The sequence below is a fragment of the Labeo rohita genome, chromosome 5, assembly GCF_022985175.1.
Source record: "Labeo rohita strain BAU-BD-2019 chromosome 5, IGBB_LRoh.1.0, whole genome shotgun sequence".
Taxonomy (NCBI): domain Eukaryota; kingdom Metazoa; phylum Chordata; class Actinopteri; order Cypriniformes; family Cyprinidae; genus Labeo; species Labeo rohita.
In genome coordinates this window covers 24502973-24521320 of record NC_066873.1, presented here as the reverse complement: position 1 = coordinate 24521320, position 18348 = coordinate 24502973, and the positions used below count along the sequence as shown (strand labels likewise).

Here is an 18348-nt window from a genome sequence, read left to right as displayed (position 1 = left end):
AAGAATATCATCAGCAAAAACTGAACTGGTTTGAATGGCTTTACTGCAGAGCAATTACTGTACGGAATAACATAAGCGTCACCGTTATTTGATGGTGGATGTTGTGAATAAGCTTCCAGCGATCAAAATACTGACTTTGAAGTAATTGAAAACGGTAGTTTGCAGAATATGGTTGAGATCGCGAATATGAACCAGATGTTGAATCCACTGTGGAAGTGCGCTCTGAGGATGCTGCCGATGGTACAATTATCTGCTCACATTGAACCCAAGTTTCAAAAGGTAACAAAATATCCTTTATTTTATTCTTCTGTAATTGTTCTTAAAATATCAAGTGCTGGATATATAGGTCCAGGTCGCTAAAGACCCGAATATGTAATAGTGATTAGTGAAACATTCATGCATATAAGGGTTAAATAAACCAATGGCTGTCAACAGAGGCCAGAGATGCTGAAGATGAACACAAAGAGAAGAAAATACTGTAGCAGGCAGAGCAAAATCCCTTCACCACGTGCAAAATGTTGGAAGAAAATCCTAAATATTAAACTGGGGGTTTATATGAATGTATCCTGGATGGGAACTGTGTTCAGTAAAGTCTTACCTCTGTATAATGCATATTAGTGTTGTATTTAAAAGCTTAGCACTGCTTTGTTTACAACAGTAACCGAGGAAACACTGTATTGCTGCTGTTCCACAAGCGCCATCTGCTGTCAGAGAGTGAATCTGCATCTCATTCAGCCCGTCTGCTGTTTGTGTTTTGTGCAACTATGTTTTAAGCAGCGTAATTTTACAAAGCTATGGTCAGAGCATTCTGTTTTTGCTTTAAATTTTGCAATTATACAATCTAACTTACATCAAAAACTGCTCAAGCTACATATAGCATGTTTGTTTGGATTGTGATTAAAATCACTGCAGTAGTTCTGCAACTGTTTCATGCATTCTGAATCATATAAACGTACGTTCAAGGGAAAATGTGATAAATACCGCCAGAATCCTTCAAAAAACGTGATACAGATTTTTGGTCAAACCGCCCAGCACTAGTACAGAGTGAAAAAATTGAACTTCACACAAAGTCTTATTTCAAAAAGGCTTGAGGGTTTACAGTAATTAAATTACAACAGAAACATATTACTATTGCACAATAAATTCAGTATTCAGTATAATAACAATACATCATTAATATAATATTTAAGTTGGCTGAGTTCCTAAAAAAATAACTGTATAAATAGAAAGTAGAAAGAGACCCTCTGACAACTGAAGTGGATAGAGATCTGAGTCCCCCCTGAGTTCAGGTATAATGTTAATGCCATGAGAACTGGGTTCTTTTCCCTCTGTTCACTTTTGGCTCAGCTGAAAGAGGTCTGAGTTACTGTTTCTGGTAGCAGGAAAGCTTAGGCAAACCAGGACTTCGTTTGGAGACAAAGACTTACTAGTTTGCAGTTCTTGCACACCCTGTTCAACCTGAGAGCTGCTGTCACAATGGACTTGTATGCCTTTTTAGTTTTTTAGGTCTTCATATACCTAAGCAGCAACAATAGCATGCAGTATTTAGGTTGCATTTCAAATCATTATTACAATATATTTTAAATATACACTACCGGTCAAAAGTTTTTGAACAGTGAGAATTTTAAGTCTTTTCTGCTCACCAAGCCTGCATTTATTTGATCCAAAGTACAACAAAAACAGTGCAATTTTGAAATATTTTTACTATTTAACAGTTTTCTATTTGAATAGATTTTAAAATGTAATTTATTCCTGTGATCAAAGCTAAATTTTCAGCATCATTACTCCAGTCTTCAGTGTTACATGATCCTTCAGAAATCATTCTAATATGCTGATTTGCTGTTTAAGAAACATTTTTATTATTATCAATATTTAAAACAGTTGAGTACATTTTGTTTCAGGATTCTTTGATGAATAGAAAGATCCAAAGATCAGCATTTATCTAAAGGGGATTCATTCTTTTATTTAGCAAGGATGCTTTAAATTGACCAAAAGTGATGATAAAGACATTTATAATGTTACAAAAGATTTCTATTTCAGATAAATGCTGTTCTTCTGACCTTTCTATTCATTAAAGAAGCCTGAAAAAATCTACTTAGCTGTTTTCAACATAATAACAATAATAATAAATGTTTTCTGAGCAGCAAATCAGAATATTAAAATGATTTCTGAAGGATCATGTGACTGGAGTAATGATGCTAAAAATTCAGCATTGAAATCACAAGAATAAATTACATTTTAAAATATATTCAAATAGAAAGTAGTTATTTTAAATAGTAAACACATTTCAAAATTTGACTGTTTTTGCTGTACTTTGGATCAAATAAATCCAGGCTTGGTAAGCAGAAGAGACTTCTTTAAAAAAAAACTAAAAATCTTGCTGTTCAAAAACTTTTGACTGGTAGTGTATTTTTATTTTACAAAACTGTTAGCGATATTTAAATTGTCTACAAACCAAATCAGTCATTTTAAATGAAATAAGTGAATTTAGGCATCATAACATTATAATGTACAGTATGAAAAATGGATAGAAATTTTAAACATTTGTAAGGATTATGTTGACAGTGTTATTAAATTATTAGTGCTTTAACTTTTAGTGAGCATTAGATGATGCAAAACGTAATCTAAATGTAAAAATAGAGGAAATTAATGCATAATGAAATATCCAAAATCGACCTAAAATATGTGATAACTGATAATGGTTTTTGTACCAATATATAACATGTATCCCTAAAATTGTGCAGCCCTACTGCAAAAGAACCGTTTTTAGTCTGCCAAAGAAACAAAGCTTGGGAGAAAATTCTTCCTTTGAAAGGTCAATGTTTCCAGACACAGGGCTAAATGAACATCACAGTGGCACAAGAACAAAAATGTATCTCACAATGGCCCAATCAAAGTCCTGAACTCAATCCAACTGAGAATCTGTGGCGCTACTTGAAAATTGCAGTGGACAGGTGTCGAGCAAGTAACCGGAACAATCTGGAGCAAATCTGCCTGGATGAATGTGCCAACATCACACCTGAGCAGCATGCAAAGCTGATCTATCCTTTACCCAAATATATCCTGTCACTGCAGCATGGGTGCCACTCCCTATGAGCTATGCAACATATTTCAGCTGTTTGGCAATATATAATACAAAAAAATCAGTGGAGTTTTTCCACAGACAATCATTAAATCATAAATCAGCAGAAGTATCCCAGTGAAGTAGGGTTTGTGCAGTGAAGTAGGGTTTGTGGTGAGTGATGTATACTCACTATGAGGCTGGACTGTCTTCATTTGGAGTTTTATTGAGGAGACGGGAAGGTGGATCTGGTGGTCGAGTGGGTGGCCGGCAGATGGAACTCTTCTCTGAGAAAGATCGGCCTTTCAGCCCCTGAGCCTCTCCTGTTACACACACATACACACACCTGTTACAACCATTTTAACTGACTCATTGCATCAGGATTATTGTATGTGCTGACTGTAGATCATGTGGAACTGCCGGTTCTGTACTATGGTGATCATGCATACTGAAAATGATGCGTTATTCAGTCCAGAGCAGTGATTTTATGCTTCTATTTTATTGTTCGGGTCATATTAACAACATAGACGGCAGTGCAGGTACTGTATATTACGCTGATGTCACTTAATACACCAGATCTAATATTAACATACAATTTCTTTCCCAGCTGTTTAACCGCACAGACATAACCGACTGTGTATTTCTAACTTGCGTTTTTAACACTAACTTGTGTGTGAATAAGAACTTAGGTTAGTACTCACATATCGTGTGATATGCCTTTTTAAACTTAAATGGCTTTAAAACACTTGATTTCAGTGCGGTAGACATGATAATCAAAACTGAACAGATGTCTAGAAAATGGGGCGGGGAGCAACAGCTCATTTGCATTTAAAGAGACATGCACAAAAACAGTGTTTCTGCTTCCCGTCAAAATAAACGTTTTCAAAATTATATAATAAATGACGTGAGGTATTTTGAGTTGAAACTTGACAGCCACATTCTGGGGACATGTGAGACTTATATTACACATTGTAATATTGGCATAACAGTTGCCCTTTAAAATGCCATACTGTGTTGTACATCACACAAATCAGTCATTTGGAAGCCAATGACATATAGGAGTGTCCATTATATCCATCTTTTTCTTTAACGCAGAAGCCTATGGACGAGGGGCGTGGAGGGGCGGGGTGAGCAGAGCTCATTAGCATTTAAAGGGAAATGCAACAGAACGGCTTGTCCTAAAAAGGGCTGATTTTGACAAGGTAAAAAGTAGGGATGGGACGATAAATCATTGCAACGCGAATTAAGAAATGATTCAGCATCGATTTTCCGAACACATCGCGATTCTTCCTCAAATTGATTCTGAGCGTAGTTTTGAACAGCAGATGGCAGTGCTTGCTTTAGAAACAGCCGTGCTCTTCTTGTTTGCAAATCCTTACATGCACTTGAACCTAAAATAATCATTCATACAATTCGAAAGGTTGAAGCGAATTACAAGGGTGTTCACAGTGGGCTGTATTTACATTAATCCCGTGTCATAAAAGCATTCTGAGCCGAGGTGAAATTACATGACTCAGCCGAACGCACAAGTGCTCTTCAGCACTCTTCTTCATGAGCGTTTGAGTGTGCAGATAAAAACTAGATTAGAGCGCCATTTGCTGTTAAAATCTAAGAATCGATTCCAAAAAGAATCACGATGCATTCGGAAGATCTCAGAATCGATCCACGAATCGATTTATCGCCCCATCCCTAGTAAAAAGGGTGGTTTTTACACTACCACTGAGGAATTTTACCCAAAGTATGTTATAGATTTCTCATTAAGACCCTAAAGAATCATATCAACTTGTGGAAAATGGGCATCCGATGACCCCTTTAAGGGAAGAAAAAGGTGGATAAGAAAAGAAAAATCTTTTAATAAACACATTTTTAAAAATATACTCTTTGTTTTAAGTTCCTTTTTATATTAAAAAAAATGTTTTAATTTAGTGAGAGCACATCTTCCAATTTTTTCCAAAACATTTAAAATATATTTTTCAAGGTATTTTCAAGTGTTTTTATTACAAATATCATTCATTATTATCTTTCATAAACATCATTATGTTTTTGGGGACTCTTACAACCTGAACTAATCTCGCCTTTTCATAAAAAGGTCATATTGTCTTATATAAGAGACTTATTGGCCTTGACAATCATGAGGGCTGCAAGGGTCCTTTCTATGATATCATTTCCTGTTTTATGTTTTTTAACTGAACGTTAGCTGAACCAAGTGACTTTGATTTTTGGCGCAATATTTATAAACAGTGGTTTTGTAATATTCAATAATAATGTAATGTAAGATTATGTTAAATTCTTAAGATTTTTTTTTTTTTTGAGTAATTTTAATGAGGCTTTTTGACCTCCCAAAACATCAAAATGATCTGCAATGCGACAATTGTATCTCCCTGAAATTTCTGAATTTGGGGTCCCCCAGAAACATCAAAATGAATGTGATAGTTTAAGCATTTTTGCAGCTTGTTTACCAGCTGTTCCACCAGCTGTTCCTCTGAGTAGTGGCCTCTTTCCTTGAAAAGATTGAGCCCGGTTCACTGTCGCTCCTGATTCCCCATTGGTCGTCACCAGGGCGTCTGACCTCTGACCATCCTGTATCCTAACTTCAAGTCTGCTGACATCAGGATCCGAAGGCCGGAGAGCAGATTTGGGGTGAAAAGGCTTCCGAGATGTCGGAGAGGAGAGCGGGATGGATGGAGGAGAGACGGAAGGAGGTGCCAGTTTTGTCCTCTGATGAGGAACCGGACTGGTGAGTCCAGTGTCTCCCTCAGGTTCACCATCATTGTGGGTTGCACCATTTTGCCCTGCAAAAAGCAAAGAGTCAGTGAATGCAGGCAATTTAGATCCAACACAACTAAACGTTAAGCAGCTCAGAAGCCTGATTGCGAGAGTTTAGCCCTGAATATTCCCCGGAGGGGAGATTGTATCAGGGGGTGTCGTTAAAATTTTAAATTTCCTGTTCCTGTAGTTTTGGCCTCAAAAAAGGGAGACTGTGATAGTTACAATGAATAAATAAGGAGAACAGCTCGACAGATGCTCTGTCCTCTTGTATTTCCACAATACGAGAAATACAAGCCAATAAAGACCGAACTAGTCAAAATCGAATTACCCAAGTGAGTCATTTCATTCCAACAGCTTCAACGCAACCAGAACATAATGGAAGCTTTAAACTGAAAGAAAAGCGTCTGAAGGAGCCACGAACGACTCATTTCAAAACACGCTGGTTGTTATCAGCTCAAGCCAAACGGTCAAAGTCTATCTCGTGAAAAGCTGACACTTTTTACCTGACTTTCATTATCTCCTGACATTTTCCACTATGTGGAATTAGCATTATTACTTTAAAATGGTAAAAGCGAACTGCTTTTAGTATATATTTAAAAGCACAAATTCTCTTCAGCTCTAATGTTTCTGTAACACAATGAGGAGGTTTTTATGCAGGGAGAAGGGTTTTAATAGACTTTGCTTACTTAACTCAGGTATGAATGGAAGACAAACTATTTTACAGTCTGGTTTGACTCTAGTATAGTGTGAACAGGCCTCATATTAAAATGGTTACTATGGCCATGTGAGAACCAAGGACGAGAGTTTAAAACACAGCTGTGTGTGTGTGTGAACAGCATCAGTCAAAACAACCAGCTGTGTGCGAGCTAGCCAAACTGGACATGGACACATTTGCATGAACACGCATTTACAAACACATTCGCATTCTGGCAGGGGTTCCCACACACACACACACCCATTTGCTCCTAATACTCCATGACTGCATCTGTATTCTCAACAATAACACAGAAACACACACACACAGGGCCAAGTTTATGCACAATCCAAGATTCATTGAAACTCAACAGGTGGCTTGACGCACACATGCACAAACACACAGATCCCGCCACCGATTTAATTCAGCAAACAGGAAAGGAGCAGTGATGATCTACTCAGATTAATGATTTGATTGAAAAATCCAACAGAAGGGAAACAAATTTATTCCACTGATCCGAACAAGCAGAGATCCAGCATGCTTTAATAAGCTAAATTTCATGAATATACAAATGAACCAGAGAGTCATATTAATGGATTAATACAATGTACATTCGTCTTTGAAAAAGAGGGAGAAGAAAGCTTCAGATGTTAATAATGAAAATAGCTTATTAGAGGAAAAAGATCCAAAAGGCAATCGAAAACAGATTGAGAGAGTCGTATACACATGCAGGCATTAGCTCTTAGACACACTGGATAGCACACACAGGACACACACGATGGCATACCAACACTCGTACGCACGCACTCGCGCAAGCTCGCACACACACTTGCAGACCCGTTGAGCCGAGGCACAAACGCAAACACACCACACAAGGGCAGGTAGTGGTTTAGTTTTCATGCTCTAGTGAGTGTACTATTAGCTTGACTGTTGTTAAACACTACATAACACGGCTCACAATGAGGGGAGGACAACATGTCAGAGAACGAACATTTATCAGGGCAGACACATACACACGCCTCGAGATCCTGCAGATTTAATCACACAATTCACAATGCGCATGGAGGGGCTTCTAAACTGGCACATGAGTGTGTGTGAGAGAGGAAGATCAGGGAGGTTTGGTCGTATTTTCTACATTTAGAGAAAATCACTTAAGGAGAAACAGATCCAGTCCGAGGTCCCTTCCAGAACATATGAAACCTGATCAGCTGTTATGTGTGTGCGAACGCTAACAACTTCAGTGTTGAGGTGTGTGTATTGTATTTAAGCTGGCAGCACAAAAACAGGCTTTGCAAAAAAAGGTAAAAGCAAAAAAGGAACATGTTAAACGAAGCAGAAAAAAATCGAAGAAAAATAACAAGCAAGATTTAAAAAAATGAAAAATACAATATATGCATATAGATCTGAAACACATGTCTGATCTGAACTGAAAAATGTAAAAAAAAAAAAATATAATAATAAAAATCGTCAAATATTTTTTAAAAATCCATTTTCATTTATGCTAAAAAAATCTTGAAAATATAATTCACATTCATAATTTTAAAAAATCAAGTAAAAGTAAAATATTAACAATTAAAAAAAAAATGTAAAATGCTTTTTAAAAAAAAATCCATTTTCATCTATGCTAAAGAAATTCTTGAAAATATGTGACCCTGGACCACAAACCCAGTCTTAAGCAGCACGGGTATATTTGTAGCAATAGGCAAAAATACACTGTAAGGGTCAAAATTATCGATTTTTCTTTAATGCCAACCATCAATAGGATATTAAGTAAAGATCATGTTCCATGAAGATATTTTGTAACTTCCCTACCGTATATATATCAAAATGTAATTTTTGATTAGTAATATGCATTGCTAAGAACTTCATTTGGACAACTTTCTCAATATTTTGATTTTTTTGCACCCTCAGATTCCAGATTTTCAAATAGTTGCATCTCAGCCAAATGTTGTCCTATCCTAAAGCTTATTTATCCAACTTTCAGATGATGTATAAATCTCAATTTCAAAAAATTGACCATTACAACTGGTTTTGTAGTCCGGGGTCACATATAATTCACATTCATAATTCACTAATAAGGTAAAAAAAAATTTGCATCATATGACAATGAGATGATGATGACAACGATGATGATGACAACGATGATGATGATGATGATGGCTATCATGCTGAAGGCTATTTACGCTCAAAAACTGGAGACTGAAGGCTTGGGAAGAGACGGGGTGGGCGTTTCGAGATTGTGATTGGCTGCCGTTTCCGTGGTGTCACCCTTGGAGGCGGGATAGGAGGTGGCGTGGTTTCTTCAGGAGGACCCTTAAAGATCTGCGAACATTAAAGACGGCAAAAATTACAAAACAGGTACTGACATCGATCTTTTTCACTATTAAGGTGATAATATATTGTTGAAAATGCTCTCTCATAAAACCCCCACACAATTTTTTTTTTGATTCCCAAATATTGTAGCGGACAATTACAGCAGTTCTCAGTCAAAACCTGTTTTCTGTGTGAGCGTTTTGCTTGTGTAACAATAGGTCGTTTGGAAAGGGACATGTCTGACCTTGCTGTAGTCCTCAATGAGGATCTCCATGACGATGTTCTGGAACTTAATATCCAGCATGGCCGCTACGGTCTCCTCCTCTGCTCTCATGAGAGAGTAGGGCCAAATATTACACCCATATTTGACACGGTCATCAGATTTTCACTGCTGTGACTGCAAACACTAAACACAAGAGAGATAATGTAGTGAGCTTTGGGATAGGATATAGGGATTATCCCTGTGATAAGTCCTGTATAATTTTGGATTAAAATGATAAATGTAACTTCCCGTGTCTGCTACTTATTATAATGCAGAGCTCATTATAATTAAGCCTACTAGCCCAGGGCCAGGGTGAGAGAGTTTTGGAAAGACTTCCTTTATTGGACCAGTGCGCTGTTGTCACTGCATTGGACATTCGTTAATCATATAAATGTGTTTGTGCTTTCTGAACTTCATTGTTTGGTTTGCTGTGATGTATTGAGGATGGCTGTACTGAATTCTGCTGATTTAGACTTGTTACCAAGGTACTGTTTTTAAGCTGGCTGAAATAGATTGGAATGAGTTTATGAATTTCATGTTTTCTGGCACATATAAAAATATTTGCTAAAATAAAAGTCGATAAAAGAAATCAATACTTTTATTCAGCAAGGATGCATTAAAATGATCAAAAGTTACAGCAATGTTACAAAAGATTTCAAATAATTATTTCCAAACTTTCACAAAAATATTAAGCAGTACAAATGTTTGCAACACTGATAATGGGAAATGTTATTTTAGCAAATCAGCATATTATAAAGTAATGAGCGGAGTAATGACTGCTGAAAATTTAGCTTTGCCATAACAGGAATAAACTACATTATTTATATTAAATTGCAATCATTTTCCACAATATTACTATTTTCACTGTATTCTTGATTTTAAACAAATGCAGTCTTAAAATGTTCAAAAATCTAATCGACACATTATTAATATAATCATATTTTTCTATTTAGAAAATGAGCTTAAGTATACACTTCAGTTCAAAAGTTTGGGATCAGTACGATTTTTTACGTTTTTTAAAGAAGTTACTTATGTAAAATATTACTGCAATTTAAAATAACAGTTTTCAATTTTAATATACTTTAAAATATATTTTATTCCTGTGAAGCAAAGCTGAATTTTCAGCATCATTACTCAAATCTTCAGTGTCACACGATCCTTCAGAAATCATTTTAATATGCTGATTTATAATCAATGTTGGAAACAGATGTGCTGCCTAATATTTTTTAGTCCTGTGATACTTTTTTAAGGATTTTTTGATAAATAAAAAGAACAGTGTTTATTCCAAATAGAAATTTTGTGTTGCAATATATGCTACTATTCAAAAGTTTGGGGTCAGTACATTTTTTCTTTCCTTTTTTTTAATAAATGAATACTTTCATTAATCAAGGATGTGTTAAATGGATAAAAAGTGATAGCAAATACTTCTATAGTTAGAAAAGATTTCTATTTTGAACAAATGCTGCTCTTTTTAACTTTTTATTCAAAGAAGCCTAATATCCTGTATCACAGCACAACAGTGAAGACTGGAGTAATGGCTAATGAAAATTCAGCACTGTGTCTCAGAAATAAATTGTATTTGAAAGTTTATTAAAATAGGAAACCAATATTAGAAATTGCAATAATATTTCACAGTATTACTGTATCTTCTGTATTTTTGATCAAATATATACAGCCTTGATGAGCATAAAAACATTCGAAATCTTACTGATCCCAAACTTTCAAACGGCAGTGTAAGCTTTTAGTAGCTACTTATGTGCATATATTTCACACACACACACACACACACACATTATTAGACATGGAGCTACAGATCAGATGATTTATTGTCAGGTTTGTCAGAACAAACACTTTCACAAATACAACCCGCCACATTAATCAAAATACGGTTTGAATATATAATTATAAAGGTACACCCAAGCAAGCTGGGTAGCAGTTAAAAACCACAGTCTGAGAGTGTGTGTCTGAGTGGGTGTTTGTGTGTGTACCTTCGAGCATTAGCATGTCTGGGTTAACGCATGCCTGCATGTGTGTGTATCTGTTACCTGACCAGGTGTTTGATTAGCAGTTCCAGCATCTCTCTGTTCCGCTCTGGGAGTTTGTAAACAAGCGAGTGAACCGCTCCTAACCGATAGTCCAGATTCTCAGACTCTGAGGAACAAAAAAAAAAAAATGTAGAAAAAGTCACAACACACAATCCACATATTGCTGTATTAACATAACTACTACAGTCTGTGTTAAGTCACACTCACAGAAAGAGTGGTTCATGCTAAATTTCACTACCATGACTCATTACACGGTATTGGAGGAAAAGACTTTAAAGAACGCAGGCAGAATGAAGCAGACAGTACGTGTCAGTGCACTTCTCTGTCTACACTAAGATTAATAGAGCTGTTAAAGCTAATAGAGCCGTTTGATTGTGTTAGCAAGCTAGTGGTTTCCAGAAGTGTTTGTTTATTTTCTTGCTGTAGACATCTCACGGCAGTTTGACGAACGTCTTTCAACATGTCCAAAGACAACCTGTAAAATCTTAAAAGGATCAGTACAGACACATTGTGAAATGTGGGATCTAAACAGCTTTATCTAAAAAAACAGCCTGTGGCGAACCGTAACAAAGCTGCTTTACAGAGAGGGGAGCGAGCATGTGTACTTGTGAACTGTACAGCGTTTTAAGAGACGCAAACAAAAACAAAACAAAAAATAGAATTTTTACAACATGACAGACTGGGAGGTCACTTGGGCCAAGTGAGTAAAGCGCATTAAAGTGAGCCGTTAATCCCTCTGCAGGTGTAGCCCTTTCCTCTGCTCCACTGACCTTGTTCAGTTGTGTGTAATCTGAGCGCAAGTACGCAGACAGGCTATAATAATCAAAGCTTGCTTTAATGGCTTCTAATCTTATTATGGGGAGGATTACAATGCAGCACTTCCAACACAATTCGTTGAAAACGCTTAAAGCTGGACGCACCTTCACTCATGCAGACACGACACCTCAAAACGGATGCTTTTGTCTCTAATTTCTGTTTGGATGAGTTGCATTCTGAAGTTTATTAATATGGTACATTGCTGGCAGCCCTACACCGCATACAATAATGCTAAATGAGCTGCGTGACTTATAAGATGTTGTTCTGCATATTATTGGTAATAAGAAAAACATCTATCATATGTGACCCTGGACCACAAAACCAGTCCTAAAACGCTGGGGTATATTTGTAGCAATAGCCAAAAATACATTGTATGGGTCAAAATTATTGTTTTTTGTTTTATTCCAAAAATCATTAGGATATTAAGTAAAGATCATGTTCCATGAAGATATTTTGTAAAATTCCTACTGTAAATATATAAAAACTTTTTTGATTAATAATATGCATTGTTAAGAACTTTATTTGGACAACTTTAAAGGTGATTTTCTCAATATTTAGATTTTTTAGCACCCTCAGATTCCAGATTTTCAAATAGTTGTATCTCAGCTAAATATTGTCATATCATAACAAACTATACATCAGTGGAAAGATCATTTTTTCAGATTGACCCTTATGACTGGTTTTGTGGTCCAGGGTCACATATTTGTATTGCTGACATATAAAATCACTTGAAGCTGTGCATTTTACTAAGATTAGTGTTTTAGATCTTGCAACACCTATCCTAAAGCTTATTTATCCAACTTTCAGATGATGTATAAATCTCAATTTCAAAAAATTTACCGTAAAATTATTGTAAAATATCCTTGATTTGCAAACAAAAGGAAAGACTGTGCAAAAGGAGTATAGTACAGGCAGCGTAGAGGTCAGTTTGGGCGATGACGTGATGCATCAACCATTACAAAAGATTAATCTATCAACACAAGAACACTGAAAGAGGTTGTTTCTTTTAATGATGCTTTTATTATACGGCCATGTAAATGTCAGTCTTGAACATGCTCTTTACTTGGCCAATTGCATGCTTGACTACTGCAGCGAGAGCACAGGCACTCGACGGGCACTCAGGGACTGTGACAGGAGTTTTCTGCAGGACTATAGAGAGCTTAGTTCTGAATGCAAAAATAAGGCGCTATATACCCCGGCTAAATTTATTCATCAATTTATTCATTGTAAAATAGAAACAGTAGGGTACTCGTTAATGCTGCAATATCTTGCTTCATTTCATTATTCAGAATTGTATTTAACTGGCCGTGTAATCAAGGCTTTATAACTACAAAGTAATATAAAGAAGTTTACAAAGTTTTCCAGACTGCATATAGAATGACAATGCATACACACATGGTATAAATACAAATATGCGTATGCGTATTATATATGGGCCATTCTACAGAATTGGTGCAAACTGCTGTCCCACAACCGAAAACACATTTAAAAGCATTTAAGTATTCAAACCTTAGATGTCTATTAAGATCCTTCTATTATGTACTGCAACCCACAATAATGTTTAAAATATTAGTAAACTTAATATATAAAATCATCATTTATTGGGTACTTTCAATTGGAGGTGGCTGTCCCAAACCCTAACTCCTAAATTTCAACTTATGAAAATGATACTGAAATCATTTTTGTATTTTTTTCCATTGTTGTTTTTTAAAGTACCTTTGCAAATTATGAAACTTTATGTAGAAAAAAACACGTCCTGCATTTTTCACGTCACTACAGAAATTGTGTACGTTTTTATAGGCCGAGACTGATTTTAGCTAAACCTAAATTTATGATCAGGAAATATTTTTGTCCCTCTCTCTCATAGCTACAAGGTGTGAGTAGATAGGTCTCATCATTTTGAGGTAAATGTGTTCAAAAGTCAGAAAAATCTGTGTGTAACTTTAAGGAACGTCACTACAGAAAACTTTTTTCTGCAATTAAGTGCATTTTTTTTGGGAGTTATTCCATAACATTTAGTTTTTATATGCATACCACTGTTCAGAGCTGTGCTAGCTAACCATGTGCTGATTAGCATCTTTGAGCTAGCTTCAAAAGTACCTAAAATTGTCACTACTGAAACAGTCACGACCGAAACATTTGGTGGAGTTTCGGTAGTGACATCTTTGTTTTTTCAGTGTTATCCAATAGAAAAATACAAAATACAAATCTCATACATCACACTTGAAATATTGTTCAAATTTAATTGAATTAAAATTAACCTCTGAATTTTAACTACTTATAAGATTAATAGAACAGAAAAAAATACATTTAGAATCTAGATTTCAGAAAAATCCTAATAGGTCAATATAACCCTTCTAATGAAATTATTATTACTGTGTTTCTGTAGTCACAAATTTGGGGAGAGGACAAATATTCCAAAACTTTATGAAAATACGAGAATTAACTAGAAATGTGTACCTTGGATATTATACAATTTTCATACATACAAAACATTTTTTTCAAGACGTTTCAAACTCTGACTTTGGACCAGCTCTATAAAATGATCCATATATGGTTATAATGTTTGTTTGTTTTTTAATAACTTAATTTTATTTAATGAAGCTGGTAATTTTGTTACCTGATGTATCAGTTTAGTATAATAAGATACAAGAGACTGGGACTGTACAAAAGTTAACATTTTGGAATCAATTCAGTAATCGTTCCTTTTATCTCCTATTACACTGGATATAATGTAGCATGATCAGTAATATTATTAAAATCATTTAACTTGTTTTTTGAAAGAATGCTTTGAAAGAAGTCTGTTATGTTCACCAAGACTACATTCATTTAATCACAAATTCAGTATATATTGTAATATTTTGAAGTACTATTACAATTTAAAATGAAAGGTTTCTATTTTGGTCAATCATTAGCAATTTATTCCTGTGATAGCAAAGCTAAATTTTCAACAGCTATTATTCCAGTCTTCAGTTTCACATAAAGCTTCAGAAACATTCTGCTAATATGCTAATTTGCTGCTCAAGAAACATTTCTTATTACTATCAATGTTGAAAACAGCTGTGCTACTAATGCTTTTGCAGAAACCATGATTTTTTCCAGGATGCTTTGAATAATAGACATTTCAAAAGAACAGCAATTATTTAAATAGATCTCTTGTACTATTATAAACGTCCTTACTGTCAGTTTTGTCAAGTTTAATGGTTCCTTGCTGAATAAAAATATTAATTTATTAAAAAAATATATTATGGATGCCAAACTATTGAACTACTACTACTTTATTCTGTTATCAATGTCATTCAAAAGTATAAAACTTGCAGTATTGTTTTTTATAGGGTTAATAAAGCAAAATCAAAAGTGAGGTGCACATACATATGGCTGAATCACTGAGGTGAGGTGGGATCTCATGCTTTTTGTACAGTACTGATTGAGCAAACCGTGCACTTGGACATGTGTTTTTCCCCTCATTTAGATGCTCGAGTTGAACTACGCTGACCCACATAACAGATGGAAAAAACATATACAGTAAACACATAAAAATGTGTGTCTGTTTGTGTGCAAGACAGACCATGTGGGTTTGTGTGTCTGGCTGTATGTGTTTGCTGTCATACTTGCTGCTAAGATCAGTTCTCCATGCAAACTGTAGGTCATCAGCGGTTCACTCAGACTCCTGGGAAATGAATGAAAATTTATAGTACACACTTAAAAAAAAAAAAAAAAGTTATTTTTGAACATAAAATCGTGTGTGCTTAACTCACCGCAGATAGAATTTCAAAGCACTAGTGATGGTCTTAATGTCCAGGTCACTGGAATTGAAATCCACATCAGCTGGACACTTTGGGTCTACAGAGAGAGGAGGACACATGATGACAGAGAGAGAAAGAGAGAGAGAGAAAGAGAGATAAATGGCCTTCCTCAGACGGTTGTTATTGTTGCTGAGTATGTGTCAGGGACTTTGCAACAGCTCAAGGACGCTCTCATGGACGTATATCTGTGCTTTGGTTTTCTCAGCGTTAAAAAAAAACAACTCACAAACCTCCCTGCAGATATTAAACACACCACAATAAGCTGAACTCCAAATTATGAGTCATTAAATTTATCCTCCACATAAAACACGATAAGCCTCTTAACAAGAAATAAAACAGGTTTATACATTTGGTTGTAAATGTTTGCGTATAAATCTGGTTTACTAGTTTTAGTGAGTGCATGAGTGCACGTGTGTGTGAGAGCATGTTCGTATGTCTTCCTCCTGCACACACACACGAAGAGCAGATGTTCTTTTGGCCATTTCCTCACCAAAGAAGGCATTCAGAAGTTTCTGTACTTGAATGTTGCTGCCCACAGTCCTGTAGACTCCTTCCTGAGTCACCCCTACCAGAAAGAAAGAGAAGAAGAGAGAAACCAAAAAAAGGAGGAAAGAGAAACAGAAAGCATGATTTATAGACTGAGAAAATTGGAGAACCTGGCATAAAGGAGGAAGAAAGGGGGGAGTGTCTCGCAGTGGAAAAGTACAGCTCTACCGAAAATACGAGCGGTGAAACTGGCCCGCTTTCGGTTCGCGCTCAGCCGTCATTAGCCATGCAATAACCCCAAATGACAGTTTGCCAGAGTTTACTGATTGTTAACATACACCATGTTGTGCCTGACGACAGGGCTGGACTTAAATGGCTGGGAAATCTGAGTAACGGCACGCTCGGAGACTGGCAAACACATACATCGGCACTTCAAACTGAGCCGTTTGGTGCTCAGTGCTCCTGCAGTCAACACTACAGCATAATCATGCTTATTAATGGCCATGAACTGCCTCTGCATGATTTTACTGTTTTACTATAACAGCCTCTAGCATGGAAAAACTACAGGCAGGTTTCAAACGGCTTGCCATGTTGGAGAAAAAGTGAGGGGGAAAACATATACAAGTCTGCCATCAATTTCTATTAGCACGCATTATTCTTTTCTTTTCATTTGTATGATATATCATTAATAAAAATCTGTATGTTTAAGTGTGTGTGTACTTCTAGTACTTTGGCTACATCAGCAGCAGTTCTGCAGCCTAAACATATTCTTCTGTATTTACAGTTGGCTTAAAATGCTGGAGACGCAGATGCGAACACAAATAGTATGCTGCTGCCCTCTGCTGGCCGCATGAATCTAATAAATAATAATAAGGGCATTGTGTTGTCTTTCCATCTCTCATTAATTAAAACATATGGTGGCCGTGAAATGCAAAAACATCAGAGAAAGTAAGTCATTTGAGAATAGATGACAAACTTGTTAGTGTAAGGGGTGATGGCACCTTTTGTTTCCACGAAGTTAATGCATTTTCGGACGAACTTGAAGCCGAGGTCATTTAGCTCCACTGAGGAAAGACAAAAAAATGAATATTACATATAATAAACACAGTTCATCATCCCTGTATGCATTTCTCAATAGGTTACTGCACACTATTTATGGTGTAATTACACATGGTATTGCACAGGCTTGCAAGTATCAGAATTTAGTAAGCAGCATTTTCTCCATCTATTTTTAGAGTTTCTTGTGTTCTGCAACTTTCTCTTTGTAGCTAACAGACAACACTGGTAAGACACCACACCTGCACAACCATTTGAAACCCTGGTGTCAGCGAGATTTTTCTAGTTTTCTTGTGCTAACCAAGGCTGCATTTATTTGATCAAAAATACAGTAAATATATTTTAAAATGCAGTTTCTTCGTCTAATGGCAGCGCTGAATATTTAGTAGCCATTACTCAAGTCTAATTTGCTAATTTGCTTATTTGGTGCTCAAGAAACATTTGAAGAGTTCAGATGCAAAACCAGCTAAATCCATCTGACGTCTTTCTTTAAAAAATGCATTTTTATCAGGCTCAGATGTATAGGTTTCTATGTCTCTATGAACTCTTAATTTATTGTCAATGTTGAAAACAGTTGTTGCTTAATATTTTTGTGAAAACAATATTTTTTTTGGATTCTTCAACAAATATTAAGTTTAAAAGAATAGCATTTATTTGAATAGAATTCTGAAACTTTTAAACCTCAGTGTATCTACAGTATGGGACATTCAAAGGCTCTGTAAAGGTGCAGTCCACCCATTTTAGAAATGCTAAAATCAGAAATGCTATTTTCCTTTGAAACATTTAGCACGTTTGGGTTTGCTGACATGTGAGAAGTGGATTTTTAAGTGTACAAGTCAAGAACTGGGTCTAACTGATTATTACAGTTAAGCAGGGTATAGCAGTGTTTTTCTGATACAAATAAGCATCTGCACTAATACACTCAGGGCTCTATGCTTACTTTTCTTTTAACTTAAAAACTTCAGGAGCACAATCAAAATTTCAGAAGAACCTTCTAAATCAGTAATCAAAAATTAGCCTTCCCATTACGAGATGATATT

General features: G+C 35.8%; 1 protein-coding gene across 1 annotated transcript in view; it reads right to left on the bottom strand.

The window, feature by feature from the left end:
* ophn1 (oligophrenin 1) overlaps nucleotides 1-18348 on the bottom strand; it is a 45009-nt gene that overhangs the window by 11282 nt on the left and 15379 nt on the right. Inside the window, 10 exon segments of the mRNA XM_051109503.1 lie at nucleotides 3255-3384; nucleotides 5521-5853; nucleotides 8708-8846; nucleotides 9082-9174; nucleotides 9177-9243; nucleotides 11145-11250; nucleotides 15572-15630; nucleotides 15719-15803; nucleotides 16257-16331; nucleotides 17254-17316. Coding sequence (XP_050965460.1) covers nucleotides 3255-3384; nucleotides 5521-5853; nucleotides 8708-8846; nucleotides 9082-9174; nucleotides 9177-9243; nucleotides 11145-11250; nucleotides 15572-15630; nucleotides 15719-15803; nucleotides 16257-16331; nucleotides 17254-17316 — 1150 coding nt within the window.